Raw genomic sequence first — 17,556 nt, 5'->3', positions numbered from 1 at the left:
ACTTTTAAACACATCCAAGGTTGGTGATTCCACCACCTCCCTGGGCTGCCCATTCCAATACCTGACCACTCTTGCTGTGAATTTTTTTTTCCTAATATCCAGTCTAAACCTACCCAGTTGCAGCTTGAGGTTCCCTCTTGTTCTATCACTATTTACCTCTGAGAAGAGACCAGTACCAACCTTTCCACAATGTCCTTTTAGCTGTAGATGGTGATGAGGTCTCCCTTCAGCCTCCTCTCTTTCAAACTAAACAGTCCCAGCTTCTTCAGTCTCTCCTCATAAGATTTATTCTCCAGGCCCTTCCCCAGCTTCATTTCCCTCTGCACTCACTCCAGCACCTCCACATCTCTCTCTTATTGAGGTTCCCAAAACTGATCACAATACTCGAGGTATGGCCTCACAATAGCTGAGTACATAGAAAAGAATATAATAGAAAACAGATCTATTTATCAGCAGCATGTCTGGAGGTGCTCATCCTGGTTCTTACCCACTGGATGTTAATGACAGAAATAAATGACATCCAGAAATGCAAGAACAAACGAGGCCACTGATCGTATGCACGGTGTTAAGGGTAGAGATTTCCAGAAGTTGGATTGATTTCTGAAAGTTTTCATCCTGAAAAGTGAAGAGTAGAGTAAGTGCATATAAACTGTGACCAGCTATCTGCCATTCCTTCCGTGGAAACAGAGATGTGGCAGGTTTTTGTCATTCTTTTCTTTCAAGTAATTATTATTCGAAGAAGATAAATCACGACCGTGTTCATGCTGAGCTTGGCATTTGTGACAAGTAACAAATGGTAGCAAGTTAATGCCTGTCTTTTCCTAGGCAGCAAATCTTTTACATTGCTAGTGATTTACTGCATTTTGCCCTGTTTACTTACAAAAATGCTGACTGTGTAGACGTGGCAGGATGTTGGAAGATTATGAGGGTGTAAGATAATCAGAAGAGGAAGCTGATGGCATGAGCCTACTAAAACCTGTCTTTGATAGTTGTTAGATTAAAAGCATTGGGGAGAACCCTGATTAGAAAGCAGTTCCTCAAGCAATTGGCAGCTTTGAGCTTTTTCCAGCTGAAACCACCTCATCTGCTAACGATTGTTCATTTGCCATTGGCATGGGCTGCCCAGGGAGGTGGTGGAGTCACTGTCCCTGGAGGTGGTCAAGAAAAGCCTGGATGAGGCATTTAGTGCCATGGTCTAGTTGACTGAAGAGGGTTGGGTCATAGGTTGGACTGAATGATCTTGGAGGTCTCTTCCAACCTGGTTGATTCTACGATTCTAAGTACAGTCAAGGTCAGAAGTTTCAGGTATTTGTTTTGTGCTTGCAGAAATGCTGAAATAGGTAAGCAAGTAACTGACTGCACCAAAGCTGTCCCATGTTTCTGGGAAATCCAGTCCTTACAGTAGCTAAGATTCACCCACTTTTCTGCATCACAGAATCACAGAAGCATTCAGGTTGGAAAAGACCCTCAGGATCACCCAATCCAACTGATATCTTTGCTTTGCAAGGTTCACCCTAAGCCGTACCCACAAGCAGCACATCCAAATGACCTTTAAAAACACATCCAGGGTTGGTGACTCAACCACCTCCCTGGGCAGCCCATTCCAACCCCTGACTGCTCAGCTCATCCTTTTCAAGATGATTTTAAAAGACATGTAGTGTTCACATGCCTTTGGGTCGGTGTCACCATTGCATTGCCATTTCCTGCTCACCTGCCTTTCCCAGGGCAAAGAGCATTCAGTTACCTAAACTCTGAGTTGAAGTGGCAGCTGCTTGGAATGTGCCTGTTAAGATGCAGTGTGTAAAACATAGGAGAAATATATATTAATAAGGAGAGGTGAATAAAGAAGATAATTGCAATGCACATATTCAAATCATTAAGTTTTCACCTTGGGATATAGCAGAGCTTCCCTTGCATTCCATGTGTCATTTTTCTGTTCACTTGAAAAGGAAACAGGAACTTTTCTTTGATGGTCAATATTGAGCCTGCCTGTGTTGACTGGCTTTTGCAGTAGATGTGGCAAACATTAACTGGCCAAATACAAATGATGTTTCTGAAGTCCATGGTATCACATTTTGTTTGAAGCTGAGATCATGTGCTCAGTTTTATCTGTTATGAGCATAAACTATCCTTTTGCAAAGCAGGGTTGGAACCTAACCTCCACTAAGCATGGTCTAGATGTGTTTATTACATTGACAAATGTTTGATGGATTTGTTTGAGGATTTTTGGTGCCCTTTTTTTTGTGTGTGTGTGTTTCCAAATCAAATGCAGTTCTTCCTGATATTGTTGTTTTCCTCTTTTCTCAGGACAGTTCATCAGTCATCCAGTTTGTCACCAGGGCAAGGGTGAGGGTGGACCCTGACCTCAGAGTTGTGGAGGTGCCCAATGGAAGTCCAGAAGAAAAACCAGTAAGTAAATAAACCTCATGAGCGTCCTGATCCCAGTGGGCTGGAGATCATTGAGGGCTCCACACAAAAAGGGATTTGTGGCTGTGCTTGGGCTAGCCTGGCCCATGAAAATGCCCAGGCTTTGTTTGGCTAGGCTAGCAGTGCCACAAACTGTGGTTTTGCTCTCTGTCACAGCCATGCCATCACAACCAATGGTGAAGCAGGAGGATCTGTGTTGTACTAGCCAAAATGGTAATACTCTTGAGGTATTTATGCCAAAATTAGGTTTAGCTTCCTCTTCTAGGCTTAGTGTCTGCTTTAATCTAATTCAGATTTCCCTTGAAAACCTAGCAGAGGCTTGAAACATCAGAAAAGTCTTTTCAGATGTGCCAGTAGGATATATTTAGAAGTGTTAATGATTTTTTTGGGGGGGAGCTATGAAAATGGGCAAGGAGGTCTCAACTTTCAGAAATACATTTAACTGCTCCATTGTGCTGAGCTGGTGGAAATGGTGTCTGAGCTGATACCACGTTTTATGTTGATCTGTGTGAGGCTGGTTTGAACGTTGAAGGGGAAAGAATAAAGCTCAATTCACTGTATAAATCTAAGTAAATCTATGTGGGGCTGTGGTTGCAATCTGCTGGAGAAGGGGGAAGTACCAGCTTTGGTTTCCTTCAACCAAGTCACCTAATACTTACACATGAAAATGGAATGGTGGCTACACCCAAATTCAACTTTCTTTTTGCCTGGTAGAATTTTAGCTTCATTTCTCCCTCATGTGGGGGAGCAGAGATTATCTGGATTACTTTCAACTTCTCCTGTTGCTGTTTATCCTTCAAGTATGACTAAGGTCAGGTCTCTCAGTTATCCTTTTAGCCCCAGTGATTGTCGTCACTAGTAGCCCATGCAACCACTCTAACTGGCTCCATTTCAATGAGTGCTATTGAGGTTTGAGTGTGAGAGCATCGAGTTCAGCACACTTTGGAAGATGCTGATGTCCTAAACTAAAGCACTCATCTCAGAGATGCAGGATTTTAAATCCTGCAGGAAAAAGGAGGAATTGAACTTGCAGCTACTTAGTGTCTGCTTTGAAAGCAGAGACACCACTACAGCGACCATCTTCTCCACCATTGTGTCTGCAGCAGAACTTTGTAATTTATCAGACCTGTCAAAAAAGGGCAAATTATTCTGTTTGACAGAACTGCATTTGTTTTCCTCTTCTGTTTTGTTTTCTTTGTCAGGTTTCTGGGCCATTCTAAAGAGCGTTTAAAACCAGACTTGGAAGCTGCAGCAAAAAGCATAGGTGGCCTTGCTTGAGGTTATGCCTTTTAAGTGATCTGCAACCCTGATTGTTGATACTTTGCTTGATCTCCCTCTAGTTCTGCAGCTTGCAAGGAGAAAATCCTGCAAATTTATGACAACGTTTCATTGTTGACTAAGTAACACCTGGCTGTGATAGCCATGCCCCAGGTGAAATAGAGGAAGCCTGGATCTCTCTACCAAATATTTTGATCTATGAAGGGGTTTGGGGTTTAGAATCTCTCGTAATGATAGACACAATGTGAAATGTGTGGGGCTATCTAATAGCCTAGATTTAAAATCTAGAAATGGTTTTACCTAGGAAAGCAAGCTCTGCTGTATTTCATTGTTATATAATGCTAGGAAGAAAAAAAATAAAGGAGGAGGAAAAAAACCCACTACAAAAAAAACCAAACCCAAAACCACCAACAAAAAAAACCCCACCCAACAACAACAACAACAAAACCCAAACCAATAAAACCCCACTAACCCAAATTATCCTTTTCCTGTTCCTGGAAAGCTTTTCATCAGGCCTGGAGTTGTAATGATTATGAAGTGCAGTGTGTGTGCTGGGAAACTACGTTAACCTTCAAACAAGAGCTTGCTCCTGGCAAGCCTTGTGTATAAAGGGGCATGCTCGACATGTTGTAGCCATGCAACATCAGTTTGCTACTTGAGGCTTTTTCTACTGTGAGTGCCATTTGCTGTCTCTCTTGTGCTCTTTCCATATGCTGCTTGGCTTCAGCATGGCTGTATGTTTTGCACAGGGTCATGTTCAGGGAAAAATTTAAGACATGTGGTTTGGCTCAAGGTACTCATTTTTCTGCCTCCTCTTTTCTTGTGGAATGCAGAAGGGAATAGTACTTGTTGCAAACCACGGCTATTCAGCTGGAAGTGGAGACAGAAGAGATAAAATGTCTTTGTTCATGCCTCTCCCTTCCTTTCTTCAGCTCATCCTGTGATAGTTTCATTGATCATGGACTGCTGTACTGTGTCTGTCTGGGTGGCAACATGGACTTGTTTCAAGTCTGTTTATCTATGTGTTCCCTAAGAATGAGAACCATTTCCCTGGCTACTTTGTCATGGTAAATTTGAAAAAGCCTTTCTGCTTTCCACAGCTAAGTGCAGACTTATTAGCACGTGGTTCTTTAGAATGAGACTCCCTTACTTCACTGGCTGCTTTTACAGCGTGCTGTTGAATAGCAGAGTGCAAAGTGTCTGTAGGGAAGACAAGAGGAAAAGGAAGGCTGATATTTGTGATGGTAGTGTGAGAAGTACTAGCAGTGGCAGGACCACCCATAAAAATATCCCTGTTGTCAGAAAGCCCAGTAGGTGATTTGTAAGGGAGTTGCAATACTTGTGTAAACATCTGTAAGCTGGGTAGCAGGGCTGCCTTTGAAATCAACCCTTGGAAAAAAAAAAAGCATTCATGCAATATTCAGAAATCATTTCTCTGGGGCTGGATGTGATTGTATGTGATTTGGAATGATTATTTTCCATCTCCAGTTGCAACAGGCTGTTTGAACTCGTATATTAGACAAGTCACATGAAGAAGGTGAGCAGAGTTTGGCTTTGGCACTGTGATGACAGTTGTATTAACATGAGTATATATTGGCTGAAACCAATGGTGTGGTATTTTTGAGAGGCATATTTTCTTTTCTTGAGCATATGGATTTCCATCAGGGTTTGGCTCCCTTCTTCTCTGCATGTGAGGCAAAACCAGCAGTAAGCTCCATGAGACCGCAGCGGTCAAACACCAAGGATCTGCATCTCGAGCTCGCTGCTTGTGTGCAGGAGGAGTGCCCCTGTGGAGCCAGAGGACTTCCCTCTGACTGCCACTGTGGAAGGAAGAATAGGTTGGATTTCACTATGTCAGAACCACCCAAATGCCTTGGAGTCTCACTGTCTTGAAAGTGTGGGAGTGCAAAGTCAAAGAGATGAAAGGGGAACCCCAGATAAAATGCCCTGTAAGGCTGAAGGCCACCATACAGCTGTGTTTGTACTGTCAGCTCAGAGCACATGTGCTTTGTCAAGCCTTTAAACCTTTCCCCCTCCTGGGTAGAGTTCACTGTTGTCTCATTTTCATCCCTGTCACCCACATGTAATTCAGTACAGGCAACTGATCATCCTAGATGGATTTGGGTTTCATTTATTTGTTTCCCATCAGGATTTGGATATGATTCTGTTTGCATTGATTTAAAAAAAATGTATTTCAACAACAAAAAAAAAGAAAGTCTTGAAGAAGTGAAATTTATGGTTCTAAACATTCAAAGTGTTTGTTTTTAAAGAGGTCTTCGTTTGCATGTTTTTATGCAGGAAGATTTCACTGCCTATTCACAGTCTGCCTGTGTCACGGAGGACTCCTTTCTTTGGCCTCTTCTGCTTCTCTAAGTTGGACAGAGCAGTCTGTGGTACTAGATGTGCTCCTGATGTTCTGGCCATTTATTTGAATACCTTTTCCATTCAGCAAGCCAGCACCACCCCTTCTTGCCTTTTAGAAACATTCAGTATTTTAGAACACTTACTTTCTCCAGTTTACCCTTGAGCTGGGTGCAACACCCTAGCCTGGCTGGAGCCAAATAGATGCTCCCTCCAGCAGCTTTGCAGCCTGCTTTCTAGTAGGTTATTTCCTGCCTTACCATTTTCACCACATTTCCTTTTCCATTTTGCTGTTTTACCTTTTCATCTGCTACTGTAACAATCCCTTTCATAGCTTTTCTTGTCTTTACAGTCATACAAGCATAGAGTTATAGAATGGCTTAGATTGGAACGGACCTCAGAGGTCACCTACTCCAACCTCCATGCCATGGGCTGGGACAGCTCTCATCTAGACCCAGCTGCTCAAGGCCTCATCCAACTTGCCCTTGAACTCCCTCAGGGAGGAGGCTTCCACAGCCTCTCTGGGCACTGTATTCCAGAGTCTCACCACCCTGCTACTGAAGAACTTCTTCCTATGATCTAGCCTAACCCTACCTTCCCTCAGCTTCAAACTGTTTGCCCTTGTCCTATTGCTTGACACCCATATGAAAAGTCCCTCTCCAGCCTTCCTGTAGGATCTCTTTGAATAATGGAAGGCAGCTCTAAGTCGTCCCCGCCCCCCCTCCCCCCCCAAGCATCTTCTCTTTCCCATGCTAAACAACCCCAGGGCTTGAGAGGCGTAAAGACATAAACACCCGCAACATCTCTGCCCCTCTCTGAACCATTAAGACATGAATAAGGGGGTTTGTGGTTGCATATTGATTCCAAACTGCTAGAAGAAAATCACAGAATCACAGAATCAACCGAGTTTGAAAAGACCTCCAAGATCATCCAGTCCAACTTTTCACCCAGCCCTGTCCAATCAGCTAGATCATAAGCCCTTGTTCTCTCCCATTCCAGCTCAAGCTGTGACTGCAGAAGCTGCAGCTAAGGTCTTCTAGGTGGAGTGCTTCAAACCTGCACTCTGGGGCTCTTTTTCTAGAGATGATGTATGATTTGTTCTCTGCAGCTATTCCTGGCTCTGTCTTTGATAGCACAATGGGCATGCAGGTCTATTATGCTGGAGGATAGAGAACAGTACTATACTGCCTGTGTAGTGGAGAGAAAGCAGCACCTCAGCTGCCTCCAGGGGTTGTTTGAGAAGTCTCTTTACTAAAATTGGCAATATTTAAAATGTTAGGAAGCTTTTATTTTTTTCCCCTTTAAGAGTCAGACAAGAGAATAAAATTAGTTGCCTTATTATCTAAGAAATAATCATCTGAATCATGTCCACAAGACTGATGCTAACCATAGCCTCTGTGAGAAATGGGCTGCCACAGCAGATCACCTTTCCAAGCTGGCTCAGAAGTATGAAAGAGGCACAAGATCTGTGTTTGATCTCCCTGTCTGATATTTCGTTTACACTCATCTTGGCTACAAGGGAAACTGCTGCTTAGGAAACTTTCTCTGTTCAGTAAGATGCCTTGAAAAGTCTGACAAAGGCTTTGTGCTAAGGTCTGAAACACTGCAATTATTCTTTTCTTTTTTTTTCTGATGAAGAACTGGTCCATGTTCAAAAGCTATTTTAAGCATCATGGTGCTAGTTATGGGAATATGTTTGGATAAACCTATCTATGTATGGCTTCATTCCTCTCCCTTTGTTATGCTTTCATGTCTCTGCCATCAAACGCCTGATAATATCTCATCAATAGGGAAAAAACCCAAGGTGTGCATGCATCAGCTGTGTTAAATTTCCTTGTCTAGAAAAGCTGTGGTCTTAATCAATGTTATCCTGTGAAACTGAGATCTTGGAGTAGTTCTGCATGGGAACGTTGTGACGAAACAGAGCCCTATCATCTGTCACCTGCTTGCTTTCATCTGTGCCTGTAACTTTTGTGGGTGTTTGCTGAAGCTGTATGTGCTTACAGTAAGAGAGAAATGTTCCTTAGTGTGATCATGGGAGGCTGTCCTGTCCTATTGCCCATCTAGAGCAGAGCTGTTAATCACATCAGTTCAGAATCCCCATGGCTTTGTTTAAGTCTTGGAAAACCTGTGAAGTTGGAGAACCCAGAGCCTCTTTAGCCCCTCTTAAGTGCTGCAACCTCCCTGTTGCAGCCTTTTCCACCTTCAACAGCCATATGGATTAGATTATATCACTTTCCCTCTGCATCAATTAGAAAGGTGCAACTAGTGAGTCTAAGTACTTCATGGGCCTTCCATGGACTTCTTTAAGAAGTGGGATTTCAGAGAATAGTTTAGGTTGGAAGGGACCTCAAAGATCAACCAGTTCCAACCCCCCTGCCACAGGCAGGGACACCTTCCACTAGAACAGGTTGCTCAAGGTTTCATCCAGCTTGGCCTTGAACACCTCCAGGGAGGGAGCAGCCACAACCTCTCTGGGCAACCTGTGCCAGTGTCTCACCACCCTCACTGGAAAAAACTTCTTCATAACATCTACCTTAAATCTCCCCTCTTTCAGTTGAAACCCATTACTCTTCATCCTGTCATAACAAGACCTTGTAAATAGTCCCTCCCCAGCCTTCCTGCGGGCCCCCTTCAGATACTGGAAGGCTACTATAAGGTAGCCTTGAAGCCTTCCTATAGGGAAGTCTTGAGGCCTTTTCTTCTCCAGGCTGAAGAGCCCCAACTCTTGTAGCCTGTCCTTACAGCACAGCTGCTGCAGCCCTCTGAGCATCTTCATGGCCCTCTTCTGGACTTGCTCAACAGTTCAATGTCCTTCTTGTGTGTAGGGCTCTAGAACTGTACTCAGTAGTCCAGTTAAGAAGTACACAGTGCTTCATAATTGCTTCTGACTCTAACTCCTTGTTTTCCACCCACTTTTAGCTACCTTTTTGTTTGTTTGTTTGTTTAAAATAATTGATTTAACAATTCAGATTTATGACAGGGTTTTGACATTTTTAGGTAAAGATGATGAAAATGGTTTGTGGAGGAGAGAGGAAAACACTGCTTTGCCTTCCAAACCAAACCAAAACAAAGCCAGACAAAGCAAATGTATTGCCTTCCAAAAAATCTCTGCTGCCTCTGCATTTGATGGATATTAAATTGCAAAATTTAACACAGGAATAGAAGTCAGTGAGGAGAAATTAATTTTGAGTTTTCCACTGAGGAACTGCTTTTGATTGAAATAAGAGACTGAAAATTCACATAGTGCATACAAGTGGTATGATTTGGTCCCATTTTCTTCTCAAAGGCAGATGGTTAAGGAAAGCTCTTTATAGGGTGAATTTTCCTGCCATACATGGCTATACAAAAAGAGAGAAGAGAACAGCAGGGGACTGCTCTCTGCAATCCCAGGAGAACCCATGTCTGCACAGCTCCCTTCCCTCTTTCACACTATGTGTCTCATGAAGCTCAGCAGGGACTATTTGCATTCAGCAGGGCTATACGTGACTTGTCCCATCTTGTGTGGAAAAAAGACACAAGCTCAGCACACAGGAGCGTGTCACATGAAGCATTAGGGTGTTTGGCAGGGCTGAGAGCACAACAAGTAAGGCAAGCAACATGAGATGTTATGGCAGTCTCTGCCAAGCTAAGGTATGTTGTTTTCCATGCAAACCATTGTACACCTTTCGTGGCTCAGCACCAGGACATGGAGCTCAGTGTCTGGGGTGGGAGACTGACAGGGTAAGAGTTCCTTGGAAGGAGATGCTCGTATCCTTTGGATCCAAGGTATGGCTGCTCAAGTTCCATTTGAGGGCTTTAAATCCCTTGCAAACTAAATAGATGGAAATTAAGGGCAGATCCCATATTGGTTTGACAGATGAAATACGATCAGCGAGGCCACCGTGCAGTTTGTTTAATGGGTACAAGAGAAAACAGTGCAACTCCCAATCACAAAAAAGGTCTTTTTTCCAATTGCTTTGTAGGTGGTCTTTGAGGCTTTGCACAATCTGGAGCCTCGCGGATATGTTGTCGGATGGATCATTGCCATCAGTTTGCTGGTGGGAATTCTCATCTTCCTCTTGCTTGCTGTGCTCTTGTGGAAGGTAAGGTGCAATGTGAACACCAAGGCTAGTGTCATGAAAAACCAAAACAGATTACATTTATCCTTGCATAGGGTGACCATTTGCTTTAGGAACTCTCTTATGGAAAGCTTACATTTATCCTTGCATTGAGTGACCATTTGCTTTAGGAACTCTATTATGGAAAGCTTACATTTATCCTTGCATTGAGTGACCATTTGCTTTAGGAACTCTATAATGGAAAGCTTACATTTATCCTTGCATTGAGTGACCATTTGCTTTAGGAACTCTATTATGGAAAGCTTACATTTATCCTTGCATAGGGTGACCATTTGCTTTAGGAACTCTATTATGGAAAGCTTACATTTATCCTTGCACTGAATGACCATTTGCTTTAGGAACTCTATAATGGAAAGCTTACATCTACCCTTGCATGGGGTGACCATTTGCTTTAGGAACTCTATTATGGAAAGCTTACATTTATCCTTGCATTGAGTGACCATTTGCTTTAGGAACTCTATTATGGAAAGCTTACATTTACCCTTGCATGGGGTGACCATTTGCTTTAGGAACTCTATTATGGAAAGCTTGCATTTATCCTTGCATTGAGTGACCATTTGCTTTAGGAACTCTATTATGGAAAGCTTACATTTATCCTTGCACTGAATGACCATTTGCTTTAGGAACTCTGCCATTGGCCAGCAGATGTGTTTTCAAATCCAGACTTTTGTGAGGGACAAGAAGATGCCCATGATATAGAGCAGTGGAAAAGAAGATTTTCTTTTAGAGCCTGGTTGTTAAAAGTCAAATTGTTTTGGTACCATTTCAGGACAAAGGAGGATCCCTCTTTAAAACCTGCTGTTATCTCAAATGCTCTTTCTTTGTTTTTTTTTGGGTTTTTTTTTTTTTTTTTTTTTTTTTTTTTTTTTTTTTTTGATGACTGAGGCTCACAAAGTTTCCTGAAAATCAGGTCAAATTTGCTGGACAATCTTGAGTGCATGCCTGGTGAAATCTAGTCTGTAGCTACTGTTTTCAAGAGGTAAATGCCCGGGGGAGAGGAATATCCAGCAATAAATTCTTCAGATCCCTCAAAGCAAGAGTTCCAGATGATTAAAATGCATTAGCAGAGCATGAAGCACTGGGACCTGTTAAAAGCCAGCCTTCATGCCACCTCTGATAAGATACAATCCTTGTACCCAGGCTCTGTTGCATGGTAAAGCTGAGCTGATGCTGACACTTAGCAGCAGCCATCTGGAGTGGTAAATATGAAGGGTAAGGAGCTTCAAGTGTTTTCATTCCTCAGTTCCCTGTTACCAATCCATAAATTCAAGAGGCCACGGTCAAGGTCAGGGACTGTCTTTGAGAGAAGTAAATCTCCAGTGCACACAGGGGATGAAGTCCAGCCTGGCTCTGCTTCCCGTGGCGGAGATCCAGCAGCCTGCTCTGCGCTGTTCAGCAGCCTGTGGCTGCAAGCTCTGCTCACCCACTGTGCTGGGAGAGGACACATCCATGGAGGTCGTGAGGCTGGGGAACGGAGGCACAAACCTGGGCCAAAAACTGGCCCTGCACTTCTCAGCAGAGGTCATACAGATGTGTGTGTAGCTGTGTTGTAGGTTTAGGAAGGACACTGAGATGCTTGAGCGTGTCCAGAGAAGGGCAACGAGGCTGGGGAGAGGCCTTGAGCACAGCCCTATGAGGAGAGGCTGAGGGAGCTGGGATTGGTTAGCCTGGAGAAGAGGAGGCTCAGGGGTGACCTTATTGCTGTCTACAACTACCTGAGGGGTGGTTGTGGCCAGGGGGAGGTTGCTCTCTTCTCTCAGGGGGCCAGCACCAGAACGAGAGGACACAGCCTCAAGCTACACCAGGGGAGATTTAGGCTGGAGGTGAGGAGAAAGTTCTTCCCTGAGAGAGTCATTGGACACTGGAATGGGCTGCCCGGGGAGGTGGTGGAGTCACCGTCCCTGGAGCTGTTCAAGGCAGGATTGGACGTGGCACTTGGTGCCATGGTCTAGCCTTGAGCTGTGTGGTAAAGGTTTGGACTTGATGATCTGTGAGGTCTCTACCAACCTTGGTAATACTGTGATTATATGTCTACTTCACGGCTTGTATACATCTGTTATGGGTTAAATAGTGAAGGCATGTTTGCAGCCAGGTGTGAAGGCTGCAGGGTCACAGAATGTTAGGGGTTGGAAGGGACCTCTAGGGATTATCATGTCAAAGCAGGATGACCTAGGGCAGGTCATGCAGGAATGCATCCAGATAGGTTTTGAAAGTTCTCAGAGAAGATCACTCTGCCTCCCTGGGCAGCCTGTTCCAGGGCTCTGTCACCCTCCCCGTGAAGAAGTTTCTCCTTGTGCTGAAGTGGAACCTCCTGTGTTCCAGCTTGTACCCGTTCCTTGTCCTATCACTGGGCACCACCAAAAAGAGACTGGCACCTTCATCCTGATACCTACCCCTCAGGTATTTACAGACGTTAGTAAGGTCCCCTCTCAGCCTTTTCTTCTCGAGCCTAAACATCCCCAATTGTCTCAGTCTTTCCTTATAGGAGAGATCACTGTTCAAGTCCCCCAGTCATCCGTAAAGCATATACTGACCAGGTCAAAACTGACTGTGCTTTCCATTTGGAAAGGAGTCACAGCTGCTGCTATCTATGTGACTGATTTCATACGACTCACTTCCTGAAGGTAAAAAGGAACTAGATGAACTGTTGAAAACATGCAAGATAAGAGGAGCAGCACCTTTCACTTCATGCCTCCATGAGACTCTGACACAAGTTCAAGTCTTGGTCCCTGCTAGAATGAATGCAGTCCTTTACTTCCTGGCTAAGTATTGAGACTTGAGCTCTGTTTTAATTTTTTCTAGGGATCATTCCAAGTACACATGAAGAAGCTGCCATTTTGTGGCATGAAATGCCTGAGGGAAATTCTGAGGGCAGACACAAACGTTTGTAAATAACACCAGGCTTATACAGCCCTTTCTGCATGCAGATCTTACAGTGCAAAGCAATGCAAGATGCCTCGCCCAGACTCCTGTGGCAGAGATGGCAGTAAAAGTGAAGTTTACTTAGCTGTACTCCTCTGCTTTATCCACAGAGCTGCATGATAACTAAAGGAACCAATAACTTAAGCTTTTTGGTTTATACATAAGTAATTAAAAGTCTGTAGCTGCAAGTATCAGCCAGTATTTTATTTTCATGTAGGTCTTAGTCTGGACCATAAATACACATAAGTAATCCTTTGCACTCACTAGCTGCTATATTTATTAAAGTTACTGGCAATATTAAAGTTGTCTGAGATAAAACTGACATGGGAAAGTTGCAGTCTTGCAGAGGAATCTTAATTGTCTGACTGTAAATATTTGTAAGACAAATATGGCCAAGGATATCATGCAGTCATTCCCAAATTTTGTGTGAGGAAGCAAAAAAAAGCACCAAACCCACCCACTGTCTTAGAAGTGTTTTGGTCTTTAACTGTGAAATGAAAGAGCAGGAGTCCTGACTGTTTTAGAACTGCTAGTGGACTAGAAATCAATAACCAAATCTTAGGAGTGGAGTATAAAAGAAATTATGTTTTTATGAAGAAATTAATTAGAGCTCTAATGTGGTCCTAGGAAGCATCTGTTCACTGTGATGGTTTGAGTGTTACCCCCCCACACTTGTGAAAATCACCCAGACTAGACTCAGCCAAGCTGGAAATTAGAATGGAGCTTTATATTTACAGCTCAGCACAATATCCAAGCAGGTATTTACAACCTATACAGCTATGGACAGAAATATACAAGTTAAAAAGGTAATACAGAAACACAACAGCCCTCCCAGAAACCAGAGTCCCCAGGAGGGGCTCCCAACCACCCTTCCACCTTCTTCCCACCCTTCTACCTTACCCAGACTTTGCCTTATATTCAGGGTGAGTTTGGAGGATCAGCTGGAAGCATTAGGAAGCAGAAGGATTAGTTAGACAGACGGCAGGTTAGAGAGAGAAGTGCAGTCCAAAGCCAGAGAGCAAACTCTGGCATCTATGTTCTTGTTATATCTCAGCAAGCCTATGAGTGCAGTAGGCATCACCATTGTTTCCTTTTCACAGCCTATCATCTAATGCTTCTCACTAAAATATTCTAGCTAGCTTCAAACTAGGCACAGTTCACACAAACCAGAGCAGGAGCTGGAGCAAACTCATTACAAGGCAAGTGAGCAGTGGCAGCAGCGCAGGGCTTGCTGGCAGTCGCTGTGTCTCAGCCCTGTGTGGAGGACGCAGTCTCTGTGTGCATGGCTGTGCCCTGAGCACCACAATGGACACATCCTTGAACACTCTGGTGTTTTGCAGAGGCAGTCAGCAGCTCCTGAAAGAAAAAGATATTAGAATGCATGTAAATATTTCACATTACACACTGCTAGAATTAATGACATTAGCAGGAGTGAGATTTCAGCAACACTCCAACCCAAAATCCTAGTTTGAAAGAGAACAAGGTTGCTGTGCATACCGTAGGATGAGGATGGTAATTATTTCACTACTTGTAGGTCTAAAACTGCAGAGTTGAGGGGCTCCATGTCAATGGAAGTGATCTGAAGTGTCTGGTTATTCACTTCGTATAAAAGCCTATTTAATCACATAGAAGACCACAGCTATGTTTGTATGCACATAACAAACATTTCAGCTTGATCTTGGCCAACTTTCAGCTGGCTTTTCTCTTCTTGTTGTTTTAGTATTTCATGTAGACACCATGTTTCCTCTGGTTTAAGTGTGCACAGATTCAGAGGCTGTGAGCAGCTTTGCCCTGACCTACGCAAGAAGCAGTCCAGCAAGAACTGCCTCTTTTCCCCTGTTTTGTTGGATAGTCCAGCATTGCTTGGTCTCCCCACTCATGCCTTGCCTGTCATCTCCTATGTGCAACAACAGCAGGAGAGGTTCTTATAATACTGCCCATGATTTGCTTTTTACTGTGGAGATTGGGTTACAGCTCTTTGGTGGCCTCCAGAAGCTTGTGGAGGGTAGAGCAAGGGAAGAAGCTGCTTTGCTTCAGGCCAAATACCCATGTACTAGACAAGCTCACGGTCTGACAAGCACTGGAAAAACAGTTCAGAAGGGAAAGGCAGTCATGGCTGTGTTATTTTGGGGAGTTCAGTCCCCTCCACGCTAGCCTCAGTTGTCAGGACTGCAGTCATGCATGGGGACAAGGTTCCCTTGAGGCAGAGTGGATTTATGCATGCATAAGCAAGGGGAGAATTGGCATCCACCTGGTACAACACAATAAATATTCTGTTAATAATAGCAGTGCTTTACAATGCTGTGGATTGAAGTTCCTGTGTTTGAACTGGCTTGAATTGTGGAGTGAATTATTCAATCCATATCATTTTAGACGAAGTGCACAGGAAGGGGAAAAAAAAAAAGTGATTTGTGCCTAGAGGATATCAAAGGAGAGATGTGTAAGTGAGCATCAGACTGGACATTTGGGCTGCTGAGTGATGTGTGGGCCAGTTGTGGAAGTCATTTGGAAACCAAAGATTTTTCTAGTCACTCCAATAACATGATTTTGTTTCTTTGTGGCATCTTTAATGCAGAAGCTGGGCTCTGAACTTACTTATTTAGACATTAAGCTTCTTCCTGAACCAAGCCAGTCCCTGTGGTATGCAAGCTCAGACTTATTTAAAATGAGGTTTCCAGCACTGTTTTATGGCTTTTGGGTTCCTGGGGCAAAGAATTGATCTGTGGGTGTCCCTTATGTGATAAGACATTCTTCTGCTCCAAACCCTGCATTTTTGACAGGATTGCAGAGAGAAGGACAAGCAGAATAGCAGCCACATATGTTGTTTTTGTGATTAGCCAGAGGGTTCCTGCTCTTCAGTATGTGCTAGACAGAAGGTTCTTGCCCTTGTCTTGAAATGAGAGTTTGAAGTTGTTGGATTTTTGTTTGGATTTTTGGGTGGTTTGTGGTTTGTTTTTCAGTTTTTAGGAGAAATGCTGTGAAGATACTTTCAGCCACTGAGCTTTATTAGTGCAGGCTTTGACCTGGCTTTTTCCAACGAGGAGTATAAATCTTACCAAGTGTTGGACTTGCAAAACCCTTGTTTAAGCAGAAGCTGTATGCTGTGTGCTAGCACTACTTTAAGGGACAAACTTTGACACACAAAGTTCCTTTAGGAAAGGTCAAGTTCTTAATAGCCAGACAAACCCAAGCAGGTTTTTCAAAGTTGCATTTGGGCTTCTTGCTTGAAGAACTTGGACTTTTTTTCTGGGATTACATAAGTGTTGTTGAAATGACACTTGTATTCCCCTACACACAGCAGTTGCCATCACCTCACATATTGGTTCAGCAGTCAGACAATACCTGAAAGTGACCAAGGCTTAAAACTAACTTGAATTTCACCTATGCAGAAAACTGGTTCAGCAGTCAGACAATACCTGAAAGTGACCAAGACTTAAAACTAACTTGAAATTCACTTATGCAGCAAAACTGGTTCAGTAGTCAGACAATACCTGAAAGTGACCAAGGCTTAAAACTAACTTGAAACTCACCTATGCAGCAAAACTGGTTCAGCATTCAGACAATACCTGAAAGTGACCAAGACTTAAAACTAACTTGAAATTCACTTATGCAGCAAAACTGGTTCACCATTCAGACAATACCTGAAAGTGACCAAGACTTAAAACTAACTTGAAATTCACTTATGCAGCAAAACTGGTTCAGCAGTCAGACAATACCTGAAAATGACCAAGGCTTAAAACTAACTTGAAATTCACTTATGCAGAAAACTGGTTCAGCAGTCAGACAATACCTGAAAGTGACCAAGACTTAAAACTAACTTGAAATTCACCTATGCAGCAAAACTGGTTCAGCAGTCAGACAATACCTGAAAATGACCAAGGCTTAAAACTAACTTGAAATTCACCTATGCAGAAAACTGGTTCAGCAGTGAGAAAATGCCTGAAAGTGACCAAGGCTAAAACTAGATCAAAATTCACCTCTGTAGCAAACCCCACAGTTTTCCCTTACTTAGGAGCTCAATCATTAAGCCTTTTTTACAGTGGGCCAAGGTACACAGCCCACCAGGTTCTGGCATAGGAAAGCAAAAAAAAAGAAAGGCCACCTTCTGCACTTCTTTGCCAGTGGTTGCTCTGTATCCTGTGTCACAAATGTGAAAACATTTTCTCTTTTATCTACAGCTCAGGTGGCAGAGGCTAACTACCATTTCCTGCCCAGTACTGATTCCCTTTCCTGGTGGCCAGGTTTTGGAGTAGTAGCTCAGCAATGAAATAAAACTGCTGTTTCTTGTTTCTGTTCTTCCCCAGCAGTGCCTAGGCATGTACAATTATGGCACAAAACCTCTCTGGATTTCAGCATAGGAGAGAAATCTGGATATTCTCGTGTAATATGTATTTATATATATCTTATAGAGAGATTTTACAGATGGGGACAGAGAGATCTGTTGAAA

At 43.3% G+C, this 17,556-nt stretch overlaps 1 protein-coding gene across 1 annotated transcript in view; it reads left to right on the top strand.

Moving 5' to 3' along the window:
* The window catches only part of ITGA9 (integrin subunit alpha 9), a 244,780-nt gene that overhangs the window by 212,654 nt on the left and 14,570 nt on the right, over positions 1–17,556 (top strand). The window contains exons 26-27 of the mRNA XM_064169690.1: positions 2,308–2,409; positions 10,032–10,151. Coding sequence (XP_064025760.1) covers positions 2,308–2,409; positions 10,032–10,151 — 222 coding nt within the window. The remainder of the gene's footprint in view (positions 1–2,307; positions 2,410–10,031; positions 10,152–17,556) is intronic.

Source organism: Pogoniulus pusillus, chromosome 32 (genome assembly GCF_015220805.1).
Source record: "Pogoniulus pusillus isolate bPogPus1 chromosome 32, bPogPus1.pri, whole genome shotgun sequence".
NCBI lineage: Eukaryota > Metazoa > Chordata > Aves > Piciformes > Lybiidae > Pogoniulus > Pogoniulus pusillus.
The sequence above is the reverse complement of the archived record's forward strand: the minus strand, read 5'-3'. Positions and strand labels throughout refer to the sequence as shown.